Raw genomic sequence first — 19,935 nt, 5'->3', positions numbered from 1 at the left:
GTGCAAGTGTAATGGAAATTTGCTTGATCTATCCTGTCTGAACCACATTTCACCATCCTGACATTGAGAAACACGAAATATTCACACTTGCTACCAGAAAACTGGTGACTCCCAGTGGAGTGATGGTAACTTCATTCTCATAGCTCTGCTTTTTCAGTGCCTTTTCCCTTTCTAACCTAAAATTCTTTCTTGGAATTTGGCAGGTGAATTGATGTTTGCTTCCTCCACTAATGGCTGAGAGTAAACTCTGTTATCTTGAGCATTTCACTTTTATTCAAATGTACCTCATACTTGTTGCGCAAAGTGTTGTACCTTTTAGATTCCAGTATCCAATAATGCTGAAATCCACTGGTGGAGGTTGGGCAAGGAATACCACACATAATGGTGCGCCACTAACACAAGCACATACAACCTCATCCATACCTGAATTAGTTTACCAATTGCTGCTGCTGCTTGCATCATTGCCCATTGACTTGCATTTTTCATTTCCATTTGTCATATTTATTTCTGTGTTTGTAGTATATAACTGGAATCCAGATGGTTGAGCACAGACCACCCACCTGCCAACTATTAACTATACTATTAGTTTGAACCAAAAATTAACTAAATTGGTCAATTGACTGATGATTATCTTGCATATATGATGCAGATTGGTGGCCTAGGTGGGATCTTCGTAGTTGAGACGACGGCTTCACCTATTCAGCACTCTCTCCAAAATCATCGATAAATACCGACGAGCGCTAACTCTATGGCAATCGATCTTTCAAGAGTAAACTATCCTCGTTGACTCTCTACATTTAATAGAAAAAAAAGAAGGCTTAGAAAAAGACCGATAAAAGTATTTTAAAAGAAACCTAACTAAAAAACTATAACTCAATGCTTTCTCATCTTCAAGCTACCTCATTAATTAGATTAGACTATAATTTCAAGAATCAGAAGTGATGTACTTGATTTGACGTAGAAATTTACCAAATTGATTGGGACGCCTTATCACATTGGATGGACAAAGCCATACTTAATAACTACCTCACAAGCATAGCTGTCACATTTTCAATGAAGTCGTCATAAATTTGGACACCCCCTTCAGTTGAAAATACTGTTGAGGTCTTTATTTGCTCTTGCACGTAGTTTGAAATTACTAGTGCGGAATGAATGCACATCACCACTCTTTTTCCCCCCCGCTAGAGAAAGAAAGTTGAGTGATGAATGGAAAAGCCCAAAGCCCAATAATAATAATAAATATGAAATGAGGGTTTGGACCACCAATTGTGAGTGCGAGCAGCATGGTCCTTGTTTGGCTCCAAGATTTGGGAGTGATAATCAAGAAACACTTAAATGTGAGAAATTTCGAGTTTCAATAGGTAGAGGTACTAGAAGGTTTCATGGGAGCAAGAGCATTAAAATTACACACAATCTTCATATGTATAACATAACCCCCCCCTCCCCCCTCTTTTTTTAAAAAAATATAATAAACAAAGTCAACAATTATTAGAGTTTTCTTTTGCGACGCTTTGTGACATGTGTCTTATCGATTTATATGGTATAATTTTGAAATACAAGAAGTGTGTAGATGAAAATGCATACTAGTAGAGTAGATTCAAATTACTGTCGAGGTGTTTGATGAGGCTAAACATACATTATGACCTATATTTTTATTTTCATTTATCTTGATTTTTAGTGATAATAAAATTCTTATCAACCTTGATTTTTGGGGCCAATAAGTTAGCTAAAAGAAATTTGGTTGGTACACATAGCACAATTATAAGGAACTTGGCCGGTAAATATGGCACATAATCAATCTTTCAGGATTGGAAAAAAAGAAATATATGGTAAGATTTAGAAATTGACAAAATTGAATTGTTTGCAATCCAGAGGAATCAACTAATTACGATTCACTTGGCCAAAAATTAAACTCTTCCCATATTTAATTGGTTTTTTGCACAAACAAGAAAACTTATGTTAATGGAAAATTTGGTATTGAATCACATCTTGAACAAATAAAAATATGAGTGGGAGTAGCGATATTTAAAAAACAAGAGAGAGAGAGGGTATAAAAGTAATTTGGGAAGAGCAAGTGTCCGTTTAAAGAAACAGTTCAAAAATAATGGCAAAGGGGTAATGCAGCTGAGCGGCCATGGCGTCGTCGGCCTTCCGCTCTGCAAGTTTTAGAGAGAGAAAGAGGAAATAAAGTGATTATGATGAATCACGCCAACACCCACTTTTCTGAATCCCTCAATAAAGCAAAAGACCAAAAGAAAAGCAGAGAATATAAACGCAATTCAACAAAAGTTTCTGCTTAGATTCTTCTCCAGACTTTCTTTCGCTTCATATGGCCCCTGCCCATCATTCCTGAATTGTCCTAAAGTAAAGATTTGTGCTTTCTTTCGCATCGTTCCTTGCCTTTTTCTGAGTTTGTGAAAAAGATTGGATTTTTGAAGAATTTTTCAAATTTCGCGTGTTCTCTCTGCCAGAGACGACGAATTGACCCACTTTTTCTTCTAGAAAGAAGAAGGAAAGCAAGATAACACCTCCATTTGTGCTACTATACTAGGAATGTTCAAATTAGTGGTAGTAGTAGTAGTAGTATATTCTTTTACATATTCAAACCTTTCAAGAACTTCGCCATCCACTCTCTGGAAAATCCCACTTTGTTTCTTTCCATGAATACCGCATTAATTCTCAACTAGTTCGATTTCTATTACCGTAGTTGATTAAATTGATCGAAAAAATGGGTAGTGGTGTTGGAGGAGGAGGAGGAGGGGGAGTGGAGGTGATAACCGGCAAGGGGTGTTCAAGGCTATTTCTTGATTTTTCTTCCTCATTCAGGGGCATCTCATCATTTTCCTTGGAGCCCTTTTCTCCTGCCTCCTCTGTCTCGGCAGTTTCTGATTCTCCGGTTAAAGTTGTTAAGTCCACCGGACCGTTTTCTGGCCTTGTCATTTGCGTAACTGGGCTATCTAAAGGTACAAATTTTTATTGGTATTAATTATTGGTTTAAATTCTGACTTTTACATGTGTGTTGTGTTTCATTATGGATTTTATCTATTGGTGGTGCTAGCAGTAGTTCAGGAGCATGTGCCTTAGATGGATGATTGTTATGACGAATAATATGGTCCATGATGGTATGACAGTGCAATATTATTTCTATGGTTTTCACTTTGTCTTTTGAATAATTTTGACAGTGTGAAATTCTTTGGGCTAATGAATCAATTCTGGTCTACTTGTTTGTCTACTCTTGCTGTTGTCAAAATCCTTCTGTAAATAATTGTTCCTACTTTAATTTGTTTGGTAATTGATTCTAGAATAAAATATATACTAGTCTAAGATCTTAAACTGGAAATATGGACTTAATGAAATTATGATATCATGTAAGAAGTCGTCTCTGGCAAATTGTACAGGTAATGGGATCTGTTCCAAGCTTCAACTAGAAAGATAAAAGACTAAAAGTAGTCAACCTTTAGATATAATGTGTATACTAGTAAATGAACTCTTATATGAACTTGTATCCTTCCCCATTGTAAGGCTCATGTCTCGCAAAGAGAGTGTATAGGAAAGATGTTATTTACTGGATGTGGTTGTCTATGGGGATGCTATTTGCTTTTTGTGCTTTAGTACTGTGCTAGCAACAGTGTCGGATTTATCTTCTGCTTTTGTATTGATTTTGTAGAAACAAGGAAACAGGTGAAGGAAGCAACAGAGAGGTTGGGAGGTCAATATAGTCCTCATCTCCATCCTCATTGCACTCACTTGGTGGTTCAGATATCCTTCCTTTGTGCATATTTAGCATAAATGTTACATTTGATGTTAATTAGGCTCACTGATGTGGCATCATTAAATTATCTTACTAGGTAAAAATCTTATCTTTATCATCAATAATAATATGATTTTATCACTAATATGTTAAAAACAAGAGTATGGTTTGGTGGATCCCAATCAAGTACTCTATAGATATAACACCAATGTTAGTTTACTTCAGACTGCATGAATGAAGTTGTAAATACATTTAACTATTTAGATGTGGCTTACTAAGCAAAAGCATAGTTGAGTTACTTAACACTTATTACAGCTTCCATGGACGTAAATTTGAGCATGCCCTGAAACATGGGGAGGCCAATGGTTTGTTCCTGGTAACAATTGGCTGGTTTGTCGATAGCGTCAGAAGGAATGGTAATACATATTTCCTTGTTTTTTATTTACCTGTGGACACAGTGGAAAGGTTCCTGCACTACTCGACCTTAATCCTATAGTTTCCAGTTGGTTTGTAATCCTATTTCTATCAGAATCAGCCAAAATATTGGGGGTTCTGTTCCAATGCATGACCGTACACTGGCATTAAGCGATACTGGCTAGTGAAAATTTCAGTAAGACTTTAATAGTAATTGAACCAAAGCTATGCATGTGAATATTTTGATATAACAACTCATGCTCATATCCAGTTGCTTAGAGAAATCTGTCATGCCAAAGGTCACAGTTCTGACTTAAAGTAGTCATTACTGATCATTGAGTGGGACTCTTCATTCCCGTAAGTGAATTTGGAAAATATTTATCGGGTTTGCAAGCATATTAAAACCACTCTCAAGCTTTAATTTGCAGCTTTGTGCTATTGCTCTGCCCTGCCACTTCTAGAGAGTTAAAGATGACCTAATAATAGCTTATTTTGTATAGCAACTGTTAGCATGAAACTGACAGCTGCAACATGCTTTCTTGATGCATTTTTTATTCAAGTAACACAGGGCAGTACTCATTGGGTTTATTTCAGTTAGATTGAATGAAATGCTCTACAACGTTAATAACAATGGTGATAATGGTATCCCAAATGAAGACTTGAAGAGGGTGGATCAGAACTCTGGTGCTGAGAATTCTTGTCTTCCTGTTGGTTTGCTTATGCATAACAAACAAGCTGGGATGATTGAAACACCTCGCTTGCAGTTTTCAGAAAGGGAGGCTAAAAGACAAACTGTGGTTTCATCCTTGTCTGGCCACTCCTTTTATGTTGACGTAGATGTCCCTATTGAACTTCGCAGTAAGGTAGGCCAAATTTTCTTTGAGGCTTTGACACTTTGTAATTTATGCAGTTGATTGAGATCTTTATGAGGATTGTATGTTTCTAAAAGGGCATTAAGTATTTACTTATCAGAGTTCATCTGAGAATCCATTGATTGTCTTTGGTCAAGAAAATTTTAGATTGTTATATCACTATAAAACTCCAACTTATGCATTAAAGTTGCATAGAATTCAAGTTGGTCTGATACAATTCTGTCAAATATATCTGTTTCTAGGTTGCTGAGGCTCTCTCTGCTGAAGGTGCTAGCTTACTGGATCAGTGGTTTGTTGGCTGCCATGCTACTCATGTAGTGTGTGAAGGACCTTCTGTATGGAAATATCTAGGGGATTCAAGTAATCTTGTCACAGTAAGTGCTTGATGCCATTTGTCATGTTGCTTCATTTTTTTAAGTGCTCCATGCCATTTGTCATGCTGCTTAAATGACTTATATTCCGATAAACAAGCACATGAGCACATTTTTATTTTTTTTTTAATGTACCAGTTGGGATTCTGTTCTGACAGTTCTCGTACTCCTGATATACTCAGGAACGTACCCCATGAAAGATATTATCTTGTCTTAATGATGTCTCTACAATATTTTTGGCCCCTTCAATTTTCATTGAAGTAACTCCTTTCTTTTCTCAGCCACTATGGGTTCTGAAGTCTGCAAAAGAAAAATTCCTACAAAGACTTGTCCACTTATCCCCTGATTTGGCAAGGTTTACTGGAGCAATGCTTGAGACTTTCCAGCATGGTATTTCCAAGGAGGTATACAGCTCTTTCAATATTTATATCTTGCCCTGTCTCCTCTGTCTTTCTGACACTCAGTACATTTACATTCCATAACTCTAAATATTAAGCATTCACTACCAGGAAAAAATGATTGAACTTCCTCTGATGGAGAGTAGTGAAGCCTTAGAGATGTCTCTTTACTGCCTGTGAAGTTGGGAGTTGGGGCGAGATTGCTAGTCCAAAAGGCCCTTTTTGTTCATAGCTTTTTGTTGTTGGGAAAGCCTAAAAATTAAGCAAGTAATGGATACATATAGTTGGAGTTGGTCTTTATACAAAGAGACTTTAATTTCTAACCTCGTAGTGTTTACTGTATTCCATGTTTCTCTCTTGTGTAATATGAGTTTTCTTGAGAAATTTCTATCAGTTAGTCCTCTCTGCTTCTTATTTGTGGAGCCCTTCACTTTGAATTTTTTCAGGAACCTACTGCAGTTACTAGTTCTGGAAATGTACCTAGTTCTGTAATTAAAGTCGGTCATGAAGAAAGGCAAATGAGGGTGAACCTGGCTAAAGATGGTGTCAGAAAGCGCCGAAACCGTCGAATGCAGGTGAACGTTGTTCATACCAGACCTGAATTTTGCTTCTTGACTTCTTATTAATGTACTACAAAAAGATAAAATGAGCCCACATAACCGAATTTGGAATCTTAGCAGTAAGCTGTCGTATTGCTGTTGTATTTGCTCATATACTGGCGGGGCACTGAGAATGGCTTGTATGCACAGCTATAAGTTTTCCTTCTGCTAGTTGTCTATACATGAGAAAAGCAAAAGTTCTTGCATCAATATCTGGTTATTCTAGCTTAAACTTGAATGGTGTTAAGCTTTTGATCTTCGCTAGATCCATCTTGTGGCTGATCTGACTGAGATTTTGATATAATATTGGCTATAATCACAGACATGCCAAACTCCAATACGTCCAATAACCCCAGGCAGCCTTTTGGACTCCATTTGCTGGTCAATATCTGAGCCAACCTCGACTGCTTCTATTTATACAGAGTCGTCAAGTGTTGGATATGCAAATGAAGACCAGACTTCTGTCTTCTTTGATGCAAAGGAAGATGGAAAGGAATCTGAAACTTCATTTGTGAACTTATCTCGACCTCTTACAGAAAGGTCGGCCGAATTCTTTATTTTTTGATTTCTGGCAATTCAGATATACTTGTAGATTTTGACTTTAGTTAGAAAAGGAATTTGGAGAATACATACAGCACGATTGCAGGTTTTTACCATCTTGCTATGTTCTCGATGTTGTAGGCTTTTCAGTAGTTGAATTACAATAAACAAGTTATACCTTTCATGTTCCACCTTTGTGCATTAATTTTATTAAAGACTAGCTTCCTTGTTTCTGATAGCCCTTTTACACGTTTGGCATGAAATGCAGTGAGAAGTCTGAGTTAATATTCAAGGGGCATTTTCTCACCATCATGTTCCCAGTTGACCGATTTTCGGAGATGGGCCCCAGTTCAAGAACATTCTTCAGCAGTAAAGGCTTTACTTGTTTGCAGGTGTTGGATTATATCTATGCGTTTTACCAGGTATGAATTTCTTTGTGGGTTTATTCTCCTGCCGCGGCCATTAAAGGGCGAGCTTAATCATGTCTTACTATCTCGGTTTCGTCATTCTCAGGAGAATATGTCAGCTGAGGAGATAGAAATTGCTATCCACACAGACTCAAGGCATGCTGACCGGCTCCGATCTGCTTACTCCAGCAAGGAGACAGCTAAACGTGGTCATGTAGAATTCAAGCGGATTGATTTTCTTGGTAGTCGCAAGAGTTTTGAAATGTTGAAACGTGTACCAGGCGACAATAGTAGCAACGTCTATGAGTTATTGATGAGAGCATGAGTTCCATATTGTGGAACTCAGTCGGCCCGTCCTGTCGGGGTTCAAACTCGTGGGCGTGTAACAAAAACATGATCTCAATATTTCCAACAAGGGATATCGGTTGTTCATATCACGTAATAGAGATGCAACGCTACATGTTGTGTTTCCACACTGTTCATAATCATCAAATGTATAGCAGCATAAGAAATGGAGTTGGCTTCTGATTGCTTTTGTGTGGATTTCACGATTTTTGCCTTCACTTATTTTTCTTGCGGTTCATTTATTTATTATTTTCCTAGTGTCCCCAAGTACTAGTTGCAGGGGAGGGGACATAAACTAAAGAGGTGAACATTGTACATGGTATTGCATTTAATGTACAATAAGCACTTTTACCTTAAACGAAATGATAATATTTTCCTCGAGAAAAACTTATTTTTAATCTAATAAATTAGGTTTGCTTTCAATTTAGTTCGATTTCTTTTTACATTGCATTTCATAAATTATAAATTTTCTCATTTTCAATCTCTACGTGATTTTTCTGTCCAATAATTAATGGAGAAGTCATTGGACCATTAGTTTTGAACTGATGGTCCCGTGACGTCTCTATTAATGTGAGAAAATCGTAACAAATGAGATTAAACTTAAAAAAAAAAAAAAAATCCTAACATACGAGACAAATTAAACATGAGACCTATTTTTCTCATATAAACACATTCTATCTTCATCAAGAATTAGTAATTTTAATACATACCCGTACGTGCAAGATGCAAGAATACAGTATATACCATTACTGTTACTAGGTTCATAGATATCTTTGTAGTAGCAATTCATCAATTTCAATTTTATTTTATATACCACATGATCGATGGCCCTACAAAATATATGAGAATAACATTGGGAAAAATTATTAAGGAGCTCCAGCCTTCTACGATTCTGTGTTTGTTTTAATTCTACTTCCCCAATGATAATGAATACTTTTAAAAAATTGATTTCCTCGTTGGAAGCATTGAATGTTTTAAATTCCTACCTTTGGGACCAACTTGGATGCAAGAGTTTTTATTGGAGGTTTTGAATTTGAACTTCAATGGGTGTACATATCAGAAGAAATATGATTTTTTGTTATGATTAATTATTATGTTTACAAGCTAAAAATTATGGTGAATGTTAATTAATTATGATTGTGCAATAATTATTAGCTGTTGTTCATACAAGTGATATTAAATATTAACTACAACTAAAAATAATGACAAATACTTTTTGTATATGTAAAACCATGGTGAATGTTAATTAGTCATGCTCCAAACATAGGTGTCCACTTTGATTTATTTGACCAAGGAAAAAAAAAACTCAAAATTCTATAACATATGTAATCTCTCTTGTGAAAGAAAAGAAGCGATGAAGTTGATAAAAAATCAACTTAGCTAGGAAAGAAAAAATATGAGGGTTTTAAGCAACATTAAAATCCTTGAGCATTTCCAGGAATATCCAAAGCCCAATGCAGAGTTGACATTTTGACTCAATGTTTGTTACTAACATTACACAATTTCTTGTTCGGTGTAGAGACTATGTCGATGAGACTCATGAAAACACTTCCCTGTCCCATCTCATCTTTTTGCCCATCAAAATTCCATCAACCAGCCATTCTTTTCTGACCATCAACGTTTGATCTTGATTTGATTTGATGGTTAAGATTTCAATTCAAGAAACATGCTAAGCGTGCAAGTAATCCTCCTCTCCCTGTACTGTAAATTCCTAGGTTAATTTGTCCCTCCCTGCAGCCAAAACCCTAATTCAAGATTGGTGTATTAACCTACTACTACCTACACACATAAACTGAATACTGGGCATGAATTGTTTCAACTCAAGTTACAAGGATGTAATGAGACCAAAGGACAAGAAGATGCAACTGCGGTTAAATGTAAAACCAGGACTACAGATTTTAACAGTTGGCTTGGCTTTGTCAATAGACCACAATTCCATTAACAAACCATCTTTTGCTGAGCCCTTCGAAAGTTTCTTGTCTCACAAACCTACAAAGGAAAAGCCCATCCAATATAATTTTCAACAAAGGGTTTGTCTTGAAAAGAAAGCAGGTGAAGGGTGAGAACAGAAAAACAGTTCAAGAATATGGGTAGAGGCAAGATTGAGATCAAGAGGATCGAGAACTCTAGCAACAGGCAGGTTACTTACTCAAAGAGAAGAAATGGGATCATGAAGAAGGCGAAGGAGATCAGTGTTCTTTGTGATGCTCAAGTTTCTGTCATCATCTTTGCTAGTTCTGGGAAGATGCATGAATTTTGCAGCCCTTCTACTACGTATACTGTTTCTTTTATTACATGTTTTTGTAGATTTACCCTCTTTTTTCCCCTTAATTCCTTCTTAAACTAGGTTTTCCTCTGCCGGTTCTTGAATTTGATGATGACAGTCTTTGGTGTTTTTCTGATTGATTTCTCTCTTTTGTACTAATTAAAGGTTAGTTGACATGTTGGATCAGTACCACAAGTTGTCTGGGAAGAGGCTCTGGGATGCCAAGCATGAGGTACGATTGATCTCCATGTCTATGTGGAATATCATTCAGCCCTAAGTCTTGAAGATTTCCTCGTACTGTTAACTGGTTACTAGGAATAACCAAGGTGGTTTTTGCTGAAAGTGTGTAAAAATGGCTCAAAGCATGAATTTTGTGAAGATCTGTATATAGTACGCAGTTCTCTCTCTCTAGATCTATCCTTGACCCTTTCCTTTTCTCTCATTCCCATGTATTTTAGTACTTTTCCCCATGATAAGAACACATAAAACTGCATGAGATGTTACATCTATGGACAGATCTGGTAAGAACATGTTATTCTCTCTCTTTCCTTTGGTTGCAAAAATTTATGAAAGAAAATTGTGGGTATGACTTGAGTTTCTTTAGCACGAGAAAGGGAAAATTTTTGTGTATGTGCAGCTGAATAGATCCAGTTGTGGGACTGAGCCCTCTTTTGTACAAAAAGAGTGTTGATGAATGATGAGCTCCTTCTTGGCCTGTCGGTCCTAAGATTACAATGGTTATATGATGAAGTTTAACCTAGCTACCTACTAGATATAGATCTGCATTTTTAATATCCCCCCTTTGTTCATCTCATGTTTCTTGGTCTAATATATTACCGTTAATTGGATCTCCTTTCAACAATTCAAACAAAAAAAACAAACAGCATTTGGACAACGAAATCAACAGAATCAAGAAAGAGAACGACAGCATGCAGATTGAGCTCAGGTTGTCTTCAATTGAAAGTTTTCTTTGTTTTTTACCAATTTTAAGGAAGAGGGTTTTTGTCATTTATTAATTAATTGTTGGTCTGATTACTTTCTTGACGATATTTGTGAATTTTAGGCACCTGAAGGGGGAAGACATCTCGACTTTGAACTACAAAGAGCTGATGGTGTTAGAGGAAGCCCTGGAGAATGGGGTTTCAACTCTCAAAGCCAAACAGGTCCGAGTCCTCTACATTTCTTGTTAATCTCTTCACCTCTCTTCCTCTCACTCAGTATGCATGTTTGTAACACATCTCCTAATCTTCTTCTTGCATTTTTGACAGATGGAGTTTGTCCGAATGATGCGAAAACATGTACAACAAATTAAACACTGCTACTATATACATACATAGATACATACTGAATTATTTAATTAAAAACTACATATGTAAATAATTAATTTCCATTTGCTGATGATTGATTCTTGGAAACGTTTACAGAACGAAATGATAGAGGAGGAGAATCAGAACCTCCAATTCAAGCTGGTAATTACGTCTTAAACTAAACCTCTTCGATTAACAATATATTACATAGTTAACTAACTCTGATCTAAGTTGTTTTGATGATCAATTAATTAAGGTTGATTTGCTTTGAGTTGAGTTTATGAGTTATATATGATGCATGGCATGCATATGGTTATAACAGCGGCAGCTGCATCTGGATCCTATGGATGACAATGTAATGGAGAGCCAGGGGGTTTATGATCATCAGGGAGTTGCAGACTATGAAGCCCAGATGCCATTCGCCTTCCGAGTGCAGCCAATGCAGCCTAATCTACAGGAGCGTTTCTGATACTATTACTACGTACCACATGAATTTGCCAGCACCAATGATCTTCATCGCTTTTCCAGAAAACTATCAAACCTTAATTTCTGAATAGTTAATGTTAACTGTGGCTAAGGAAGATCAGTGTCTGAGTAGTGCTATATGTATGTATGTATCTGGTGGTTAAGCTGATCCGTACTTATATATATATGAACTAGTACATGTGTTTTCTTATTTAAAATGTTTGCAAAACCATATACATATACATATATATATATATGATCATAATCAATTAATGTGGGCATGCAATTACTGCTGTTTCTTGTTTTTGTCATTGTTTCTTTGTGTATGATATGAAGTGTATCCAAATTAAGTTTGGCAGAATCGAATTAATCACAGAGCAGATGTGATACGCTTAATATGTGATTGGTTATTTTTCTTATTTATATATCAATCATACAATTAGTGTATTTCACTTACAATATAATTAGTTCAAGTTCGACAATATCTGATTTGAATTAGAATTTTCTGTGGGTACAAGTATATATATGGGTAGTACGTATTCATTGGTGATTGAGTGTTTCTTTCCTGGAAATTATACGTTGTACTGCAGTAATTCTAATCTTGTATTCATGTATTGAAATATTTTAAGCTATATTTAGACCGATAGATTTAGAGTTAGGGATTTCAAATCTCTACAAATATATTATTTTGATGTTTTTAAATTTAAAACTTTTAATTTCATAATTGGAACTATAGACTTTAAAATATTAATATATGTTTTTAGTTTTTTTAATATGAAGTCGTTTGAAATTTGTTTTAACTACTGTAAAGTCGAATAAATTTTCATGACGTGGTTAATAATTTCATATCAAAAAAAATCTTGTATTAATTATTATATATTGTTTTAATTAATGTAATGGTGAAATATAGATATACATAAGTGTATAATAATTGGAAGCGTATAGTAATAATTAGGATGTGTTTACAACAATTGGTGGAGATGTTTGAGAACAATGAAAATACATAATTTATGTTCTAAAATATGGAAAATGAGTTTTAGAAAGAAAATCAAACATTAATGAACTAGTTCCATATTTTGCAGAGAGACGTGGGCTTTAGGCCTCGATCAGAAAGCTTTCTTAAACAAGCCCACTCACAGGTAACAGGCCCAAAATGTTACTCAAACCTACCAGGGACACAATTGACAAAATATTTAGTTGGATTGACGAGATTTAATTTAGTTGACAAAATTGAGGTCTTATAATCATGAAGATGAGGTCAGGTCACGGGATTCAAATCCCGCCAATGAATAAGTATATTGTTTTATAAATACATATTTTAATATATTATTTTTTTAAAATTTGAAATTTGTAATATAGTTACAATCAATTTATTAAAATTAAAAAAAAATAAAAGATCTTATATGTGTGACTAAATTTGTACATATTGAATTCATGTGTTATGTTATGGTCACACATATTAAAGAGAAAATAAAGATGGTCACGAAGTTTGAGGTCCCTAAACACTTTAGAGTATGTTGTGACACACCTTTAAGCCTTTTTCTACTTCGTATATTGGGCCCAATTAACAGCTTAATTATACGAATAATTCTAATATCAGAATAATTATATTTACATTCCTAATTTATGATCTATTTATATAAATTATTCATATTTTTTGTATTATTATGAAAATAATCCTGATAGCCAGAAAACTAAGAATAACTTGTGTGATGCTTGGATGGACGGTTGTAAAATTTCTAATTTGCCTATGTAAAAATTTTAAAACTGTAAGAATTATTTATATAAATAACTATAAATCATGAGCATAAATATAATTATTCCTATCCAAAAGTCAGCCTGCCCCACTAACTTATTTAAAATTTCTGCTTTATACTCTCTGAAAAAAAAATAAAAAAAACAGTCTTTTTGTTCTGGCACTTAGAGTTGTTGGATAAAATCTTTCTGAGTTGATGCAATCATTGACTATCACAGTAGTTACCAAAAACCCAGGCAGATAATGCATGCAAATGCAATCATCATAATTAAATCACATATTTTCATAATTCTTCCTCCAAACACTTTTTATCATTCGGATTCATGAAATTGAGAGCTTTCAATTGCATATATATATATATATATTGTATTCTTAGGAAAATAATGAAAGCTTAGAAATGTCAAATTTGCGTATTTCTTTTTCTTTTTATTGAAAAAAATTATAAAAATTTAGACGAGGTGAATAAACACTAATGGATTGAACTAATTATTTGACAACTATAAAAATCAAGGGGTATATATAATTTTTTCAAACAACAAGAAATATTTATAATTATGCCAAAATTAAGAAAAAAAGTTTCTGGTCATTTACCGTTATAAAGTATTAGAGCAAAAGTCCACATTAATTGAGCTGAAGTATAATATCGAGACAAACTTCAAATTTTAATCTATCCATGCATATATATACATATAATAATATAAAAAATTTTATAATATAAAATCATTTGAAATTTTTTCTTTCAAAATCGAATTTATCCATCTATCCAAATACTTGACACAAACAGAGAATTCATGATGAAAGAATAATATTAAAACCACCCCCATTAAATTCAGTGCATCGTAGGAGTATATATACACCCTAAGCTATACCATGGGCCAAAAACTGGTTTTGTGGTGTGTGTGTGTGATGAAGAAATAATTAAGGGGTAGGAGGGTACTTTGGAATTTAATTGTATGAAGAAAACCACATGAGGTAATGTAAAAAGCCTGCTTAAAGGGAGACAAGAATCTCCTTAAAAGCTAGATAATGGAGTGTAGTAGCAGACATTAATCAATCAATGTATACTATGTGCTTACTTTTTGACCACTATTTACATATTTGTTCACTCACTCTCACTCTCTCTGTGTCTGCTTAAGCATGCCCATTCAAGAGGTCAATGAAAAGAGCTCAAAAGATGTTATACCTCAAAAGCATGGGAATCCAATGTCACCTTATCATTTCATTATTTGCTAACTACTACTATCCTCTCTTGTTATTACAACAACATTATACATAACCCAGTATTCTTGTTTTAATATGATAATGCGATGTTATTTCAGTTCGAATATAAAATTTAAGAAATCGGTGAAGTAATCAGATAAGGAGCAGTTTCTTACTGACAGTACACGTCAGAATATTTCGTTTGAGTTCTCTTACAATTTGATTAACTCAAGAGACAAATATACAGAACAATAAAATGTTAAATCAATAAATAGTGAATTTATCGTAATAATTGGAGTAGGATGGAATATTTATATGTAAGGTGGTGGGGGCAAGATAAGGGCTTTCATGTGGTCTGTCTTGCCACATTAAAATTGAATTATTTATGCGTGTAATTAATCATTAATATTTAATTGGGTTCAGTTAGTTATATATGATATTAAATATTAACTTTTTACTTTTACATAATATTGACTTAAAATGGTAAATATAAAAGGTAATTAATTAGTATTGTAGGTGGGAAGGTGCAAAGGTGAATTGAGGTGCTTTGGTAGCAGCGGAATCAAAGTGAGAAGATAAGCAAAATGATGATGGTCAGCCATCAGCTGTTTCTTTTCAACTTTAATCTTACAACATAGTCTCCGTGAAGTGGTGGCAATTTTTAGGAATGTAGTGTTCCACCAACCTCTTACATCGCACCAACTTTAACATCCAACGTATTCCCCACGCAAAATAAAGCAGAATACCAAACCATCACGACATTTGTAATGACACTGCATGCAAAAATTATATATGATAATTGTACTACATTTTTTTTCACAATTTATTAAATATCCGACAACCCTATAATTTGAGTAGAAGATTTCTTTATGAAAGTTTTAGTGTTCAAATGTCAAGTCTGTAGGTGTTGTTTTTTGGGTGCGTGAAAATTAGAAAAAGAAAAAAAAGGAAATTCTTGAGATTTGAACTCTGTTTAGCCGAAAATTAGGACAGAAATTGCTCAGACACACATTGATATTAATTAGATCTCAAACATAGAAGAAATACAAAGTAAATATCTGGTACCAGTACTAATCAAAAGCTCACGAATGAAAGATTCAGCTCTACGTAACATGAATTTGCGATCATAATTCACCTACTGCTTCCTAAACTCCAAAACCAAAATTAAAATATCAAAAAAAAAAAAAAAAGAAAAGAAAAGAAAACAGGGAAATGGAAGTAGGTAGTCATAGGAGGCGAAAAGCATTCATCATCCATTTCTCTTGGACTGACAGTCGTCTTCAAATCTTTTGATTCTCTCTTCATCCAATGGCTTATAATTCGTAGACCTGAAAAGCTAAAACCCAACCAATCATGTATACGTGACAATCCTGTGGTCGTGAAAATCAAGGATTAATGAAGATCGTATTACCCAAAAATGGAGAATCTTGATGCATCGATCAAAACGAAGATTTGCCACTGGATTCCCTTGGTGCATTGCACCTGAAGCACTCCATCCTGCTGGCGAAGTTGTGCTCGTTGCAACCCGACCTGCGCTTCCAATTACACTTGTTATTATCAACACATGGAAACTTCTATTTACTGTTCTTACATGCAACTGAAAACACACGTATAAAAATCCATCAACTTGCTCTGTTTCTCACCTGGTGCAAATCCAGTCGCCGGATTTCCATCCAGAGCGGCTTCCGCCGCCGAACCCAAAGCCACGAGCTCGTGAAATCTCGCCATCAAAGCCACCACCACCACCGCTAGCCCCGTCGTCCTTGAGCGCGCCGCACTTGAAACAGCTGGAGCGGGAAGTTGTGGGCGCCGCAGTTGCCTACGGAGCAGTACCAGTCCCCAGGCCTGACGTCCGGGCCGGTGAACCCGAAGGACGAGCCCCCTCTTCCACCGAAACTCCCGTAGTCACCTCTGTCGCCCGGCCTGGGGTCGCCGCACCGCTGGCAGGAGTCTCTCCTCTGAAAGTTGAGGTGCTGGCACGACCTGCAGTTCCAATCTCCTGGCCTGCTCATGTTCTCCTGATCATTAAAGAAAATAAATTAATTCACATTAATTTTTCACATAGTAACGAAATAAATAATTGAACAACCATCGATCAGTTGGTTGAGTTGGGCTGTTCCAAAGTGTCCCCAACCCCGACTTCCATTCTAATAAAATAATATATAAATAATTGAAATATTACCCTTATTAAGTACGTAGCTATAACAATGAAATAGAGTAGTGAAGTTGGAGGAAAATAGGCTGAAATACTGGTGGTGAGCGGGGAAGGTTTATATACAGGTGGAGGGGGGCCTCGAGACTCGAGCTTTATATTCTTAACTTAATTCAACCAGGGAATCGCATGAAAGAACTAAATTAAAGACAAAAGAGAAAAATGCTGGTGGTGATGCTGGATGTAATAATAATAATAATTATTATTATTATTATTATGTATATTGAGAGAAGGGAAATATTGACAAGTTTGATAAAGCAATCTATGTACAGCTGCTTTTAAGGATATATTGGAGTTGGGGGAAGTGCATGAACACAGTCCAACAAATTCTTTGCTTCCCTTCCAACATTGCCCTTCTTCTCCTAATTACTTACCCCACACCACATTAATAAATTAAATATAATTACTTCTGCAATTATTATTTTAAAATATAATAGTATGAAGTATGTATATGATCGGACTAGAATTTGGTGGTGTAGATCTGCTATTACGTTCATACCAGGTCGCTCCTGATCTTATATAATTCTTGAGGATCAGAAAACACGTCAAGCTAGTTGGGTTGGTTCCCGACAAAAACACTCCGACGCTCAAATTAGATTATAGGTCGAAATATGTGATAAAGAATAGCTATGTTTCATAGAATATCAATTACCTTTTACCGGTCTGAACTCTATATATTTATATAGGTAGAACTTACTATAATGAGTTGTCATGTGTCATGATCATGGGCATTGAGTCTTTAATCGGACGGCTCGTCGTTAATTAGGCGCTTGGATCGCGCTAGGGGCCATAAATCATGCACATGGATTTCTCTCTTCCTGCCTTATCTTGAGACGAGTTGACTTAGTAGTGCAAAATCCTATTTCTACCCTTAATGAAGGATATGTCGATCATTTAGTAATTCAATCCTCGGTATATATTCAATAAGCAACAACAGGAGTATAGGCTCTATTTCGATTTTTTTGAAGGAATTAGTGTCAATCAAATATGATACGATGAAAACTACCATGCATCATGAAAAGTGCAACAGTTGCCAAGTTGGCAAACAACATGAATGGTTACATGCCTGAGAAACTAGTGGATAAGTAAGAAGCATATAGACTTAGTATTATTTCTTGTCAACACATTGAATATTCTACGTATGCTAATTTTTTAAATGTTTGCAAATATGGACCCCACCCCTTCATTAATATTATTGTTATGTTAGAATAATTAGGTATATATATATATATATGTGTGTGTGTGTCTCCCTGGCTTTGAAATTGAATGATGTCCGGCATGCAGTGACTATATGGATGAAAATTGTGATTCCTTTTCTTTATTTCTTCTTTTGAATATTCTTTGTGTCGTACAAAGCTTGAGTTGTACTATGGCAGGGTTCCCCCCCCCCCCCCCCCCTTTAATCCCTAAATTTAGCACTAATTTGTCATTTATTGACAATTAAAGCGCTAAGCTGCTTTTTAACACAACTTAACTGTCTTTTGCTTTCTGTAGTGACATTTCTAATTGGTCCAAATCATATTATATCATTCAAGTTAAATATTAAAATCTTAATATAACTCATTGTTAGTTAATACTTATATTAAATTATATTTATAATTTGGGGGTGGTATATATTGAGTGGGTCGGGTCAAAAGAGCCTGCTTGCCTGCCACAAAGATGGTTATGTCGAACACATGACACAAAAGAAGGAAAAAAATTCGAACTAGGAAATGCATTTCGACAACATGTCATTTTTCACGAAAAAGGGGTTTTGGGAGATTTTCTGACCAAGCCCAAGGGTATATGTGGAATTTAAGAAATGTTCCATTTATTTAAAGGGAAAAATGGCTTCAATCAAGATCAATTTCATCAATTATTTATTTAATATTGTGTATATTAATTTATATATGTAACAAAATTTATTATTATTATTATTATTATTATTATTTGCAATGATGATGGAGCGCAGGTGTCCGCTCGTGTGTGTCAGATGAGATTTGAATAAAATGGTTGTGTATAGATATGTATGGGGGAAGCTGAAAACGAAGTTAAGTTGCATGGCTCGAACTCCCAAGGAAGGATCCACGTTCCTTATCATCGATTCCAATTTCTCTGTTTTCCATCTCACTAACAAACCCTATTAATTAATTGATTTTTATATATATGTAGGCTAAATTATTAGAAAAAGTAAAAGTTTATTAGTTAATTAATAGGAATAATCAACACACTCTCCACCCCAAAAATTGAGTATAATTTACATATAAACTTTCTTATGGTTTCAAAATTTTCACCTAATATTCTTGAAGTTTGTTTTTATCTAACAAAAATAGGTTCTTTGTTAGTCAAATATCACTGAATATGTTGATATTAACAAAAAAATTAGATGGAAATAGATATTTATTTTCGATTGACTTATTGCAAATCAAATAAATTTTTTTTTCTGACTAAATTACCGTTATAAAGGTGCGAAATACCTCCTCATATGCATTAACATGTGAATATGTGTAGCTTGGTCATAAATAGATTTATTTGACCCCAATAAATAAGTAATAAGTCAATTTAGGGCAAAAATAAAGTTATTTTCTGATTTTTTTATTAATTTCAGTAAATTCGATAAATTTTACTTAACGAATGAATTTATTATTAGATGGAAGCATACCTCAACAGCATTAGAATAATTTTTAAGATTTTTACAAAATTTATATATAATCAAATTAAATTCTAGGGAAGAAGAATGTAAGTATTCCTAATTAATAATGAAAGGTAAGTAGGGGGAATATTGAGGATTATTGGGAGTTGGGTTCTAAAAATGGTAGAGTTTCGATAAAGATAGTGAGTGGAAGGTGATGATGGGGAGGGGATTGGGAAGATAGAGAATTGGAAGTTGTTGTAGTAGCAGTAGTAGTCTTCGAGGTCCAATTTGACCATCTTTTCTTTTCTTTTTCCCTCTCTATCCCTTTTTTGCTGTCACATTTTTCTTTTTCCCTAATCATCTTTTTTTGTTTTCCCCCCTCATACATACATATATACTCATAAGTTTGAATCCCACT

At 34.9% G+C, this 19,935-nt stretch overlaps 3 protein-coding genes across 3 annotated transcripts; 2 read left to right on the top strand and 1 right to left on the bottom strand.

Annotated features, from left to right (window-relative positions):
- Positions 2,035-7,915, top strand: LOC105164847. Its single transcript, XM_011083646.2, has 10 exons — positions 2,035-2,963; positions 3,668-3,759; positions 4,065-4,167; positions 4,760-5,028; positions 5,280-5,411; positions 5,690-5,812; positions 6,253-6,381; positions 6,728-6,945; positions 7,214-7,367; positions 7,459-7,915. The coding sequence occupies exons 1-10, from the start codon at positions 2,729-2,731 to the stop codon at positions 7,675-7,677; spliced, it is 1,674 nt and encodes a 557-aa protein (XP_011081948.1). The 5' UTR covers positions 2,035-2,728; the 3' UTR covers positions 7,678-7,915.
- On the top strand, positions 9,718-11,953 carry LOC105164846 (floral homeotic protein GLOBOSA). Its single transcript, XM_011083645.2, has 7 exons — positions 9,718-9,971; positions 10,129-10,195; positions 10,848-10,909; positions 11,027-11,126; positions 11,232-11,261; positions 11,388-11,432; positions 11,593-11,953. The coding sequence occupies exons 1-7, from the start codon at positions 9,784-9,786 to the stop codon at positions 11,737-11,739; spliced, it is 639 nt and encodes a 212-aa protein (XP_011081947.1). The 5' UTR covers positions 9,718-9,783; the 3' UTR covers positions 11,740-11,953.
- LOC105164845 (TATA-binding protein-associated factor 2N-like) lies at positions 15,676-17,054 on the bottom strand. Its single transcript, XM_020694989.1, is given in 5 exon segments — positions 15,676-16,027; positions 16,103-16,221; positions 16,335-16,487; positions 16,489-16,709; positions 16,781-17,054. Coding segments are annotated over 4 exon segments (468 nt in total). The 5' UTR covers positions 16,784-17,054; the 3' UTR covers positions 15,676-16,027; positions 16,103-16,130.

This window comes from Sesamum indicum, linkage group LG6, assembly GCF_000512975.1.
Source record: "Sesamum indicum cultivar Zhongzhi No. 13 linkage group LG6, S_indicum_v1.0, whole genome shotgun sequence".
Classification (NCBI taxonomy): domain Eukaryota; kingdom Viridiplantae; phylum Streptophyta; class Magnoliopsida; order Lamiales; family Pedaliaceae; genus Sesamum; species Sesamum indicum.
Note: the sequence above shows the minus strand (reverse complement) of the source record. Positions and strands in the feature narration are given on the sequence as shown.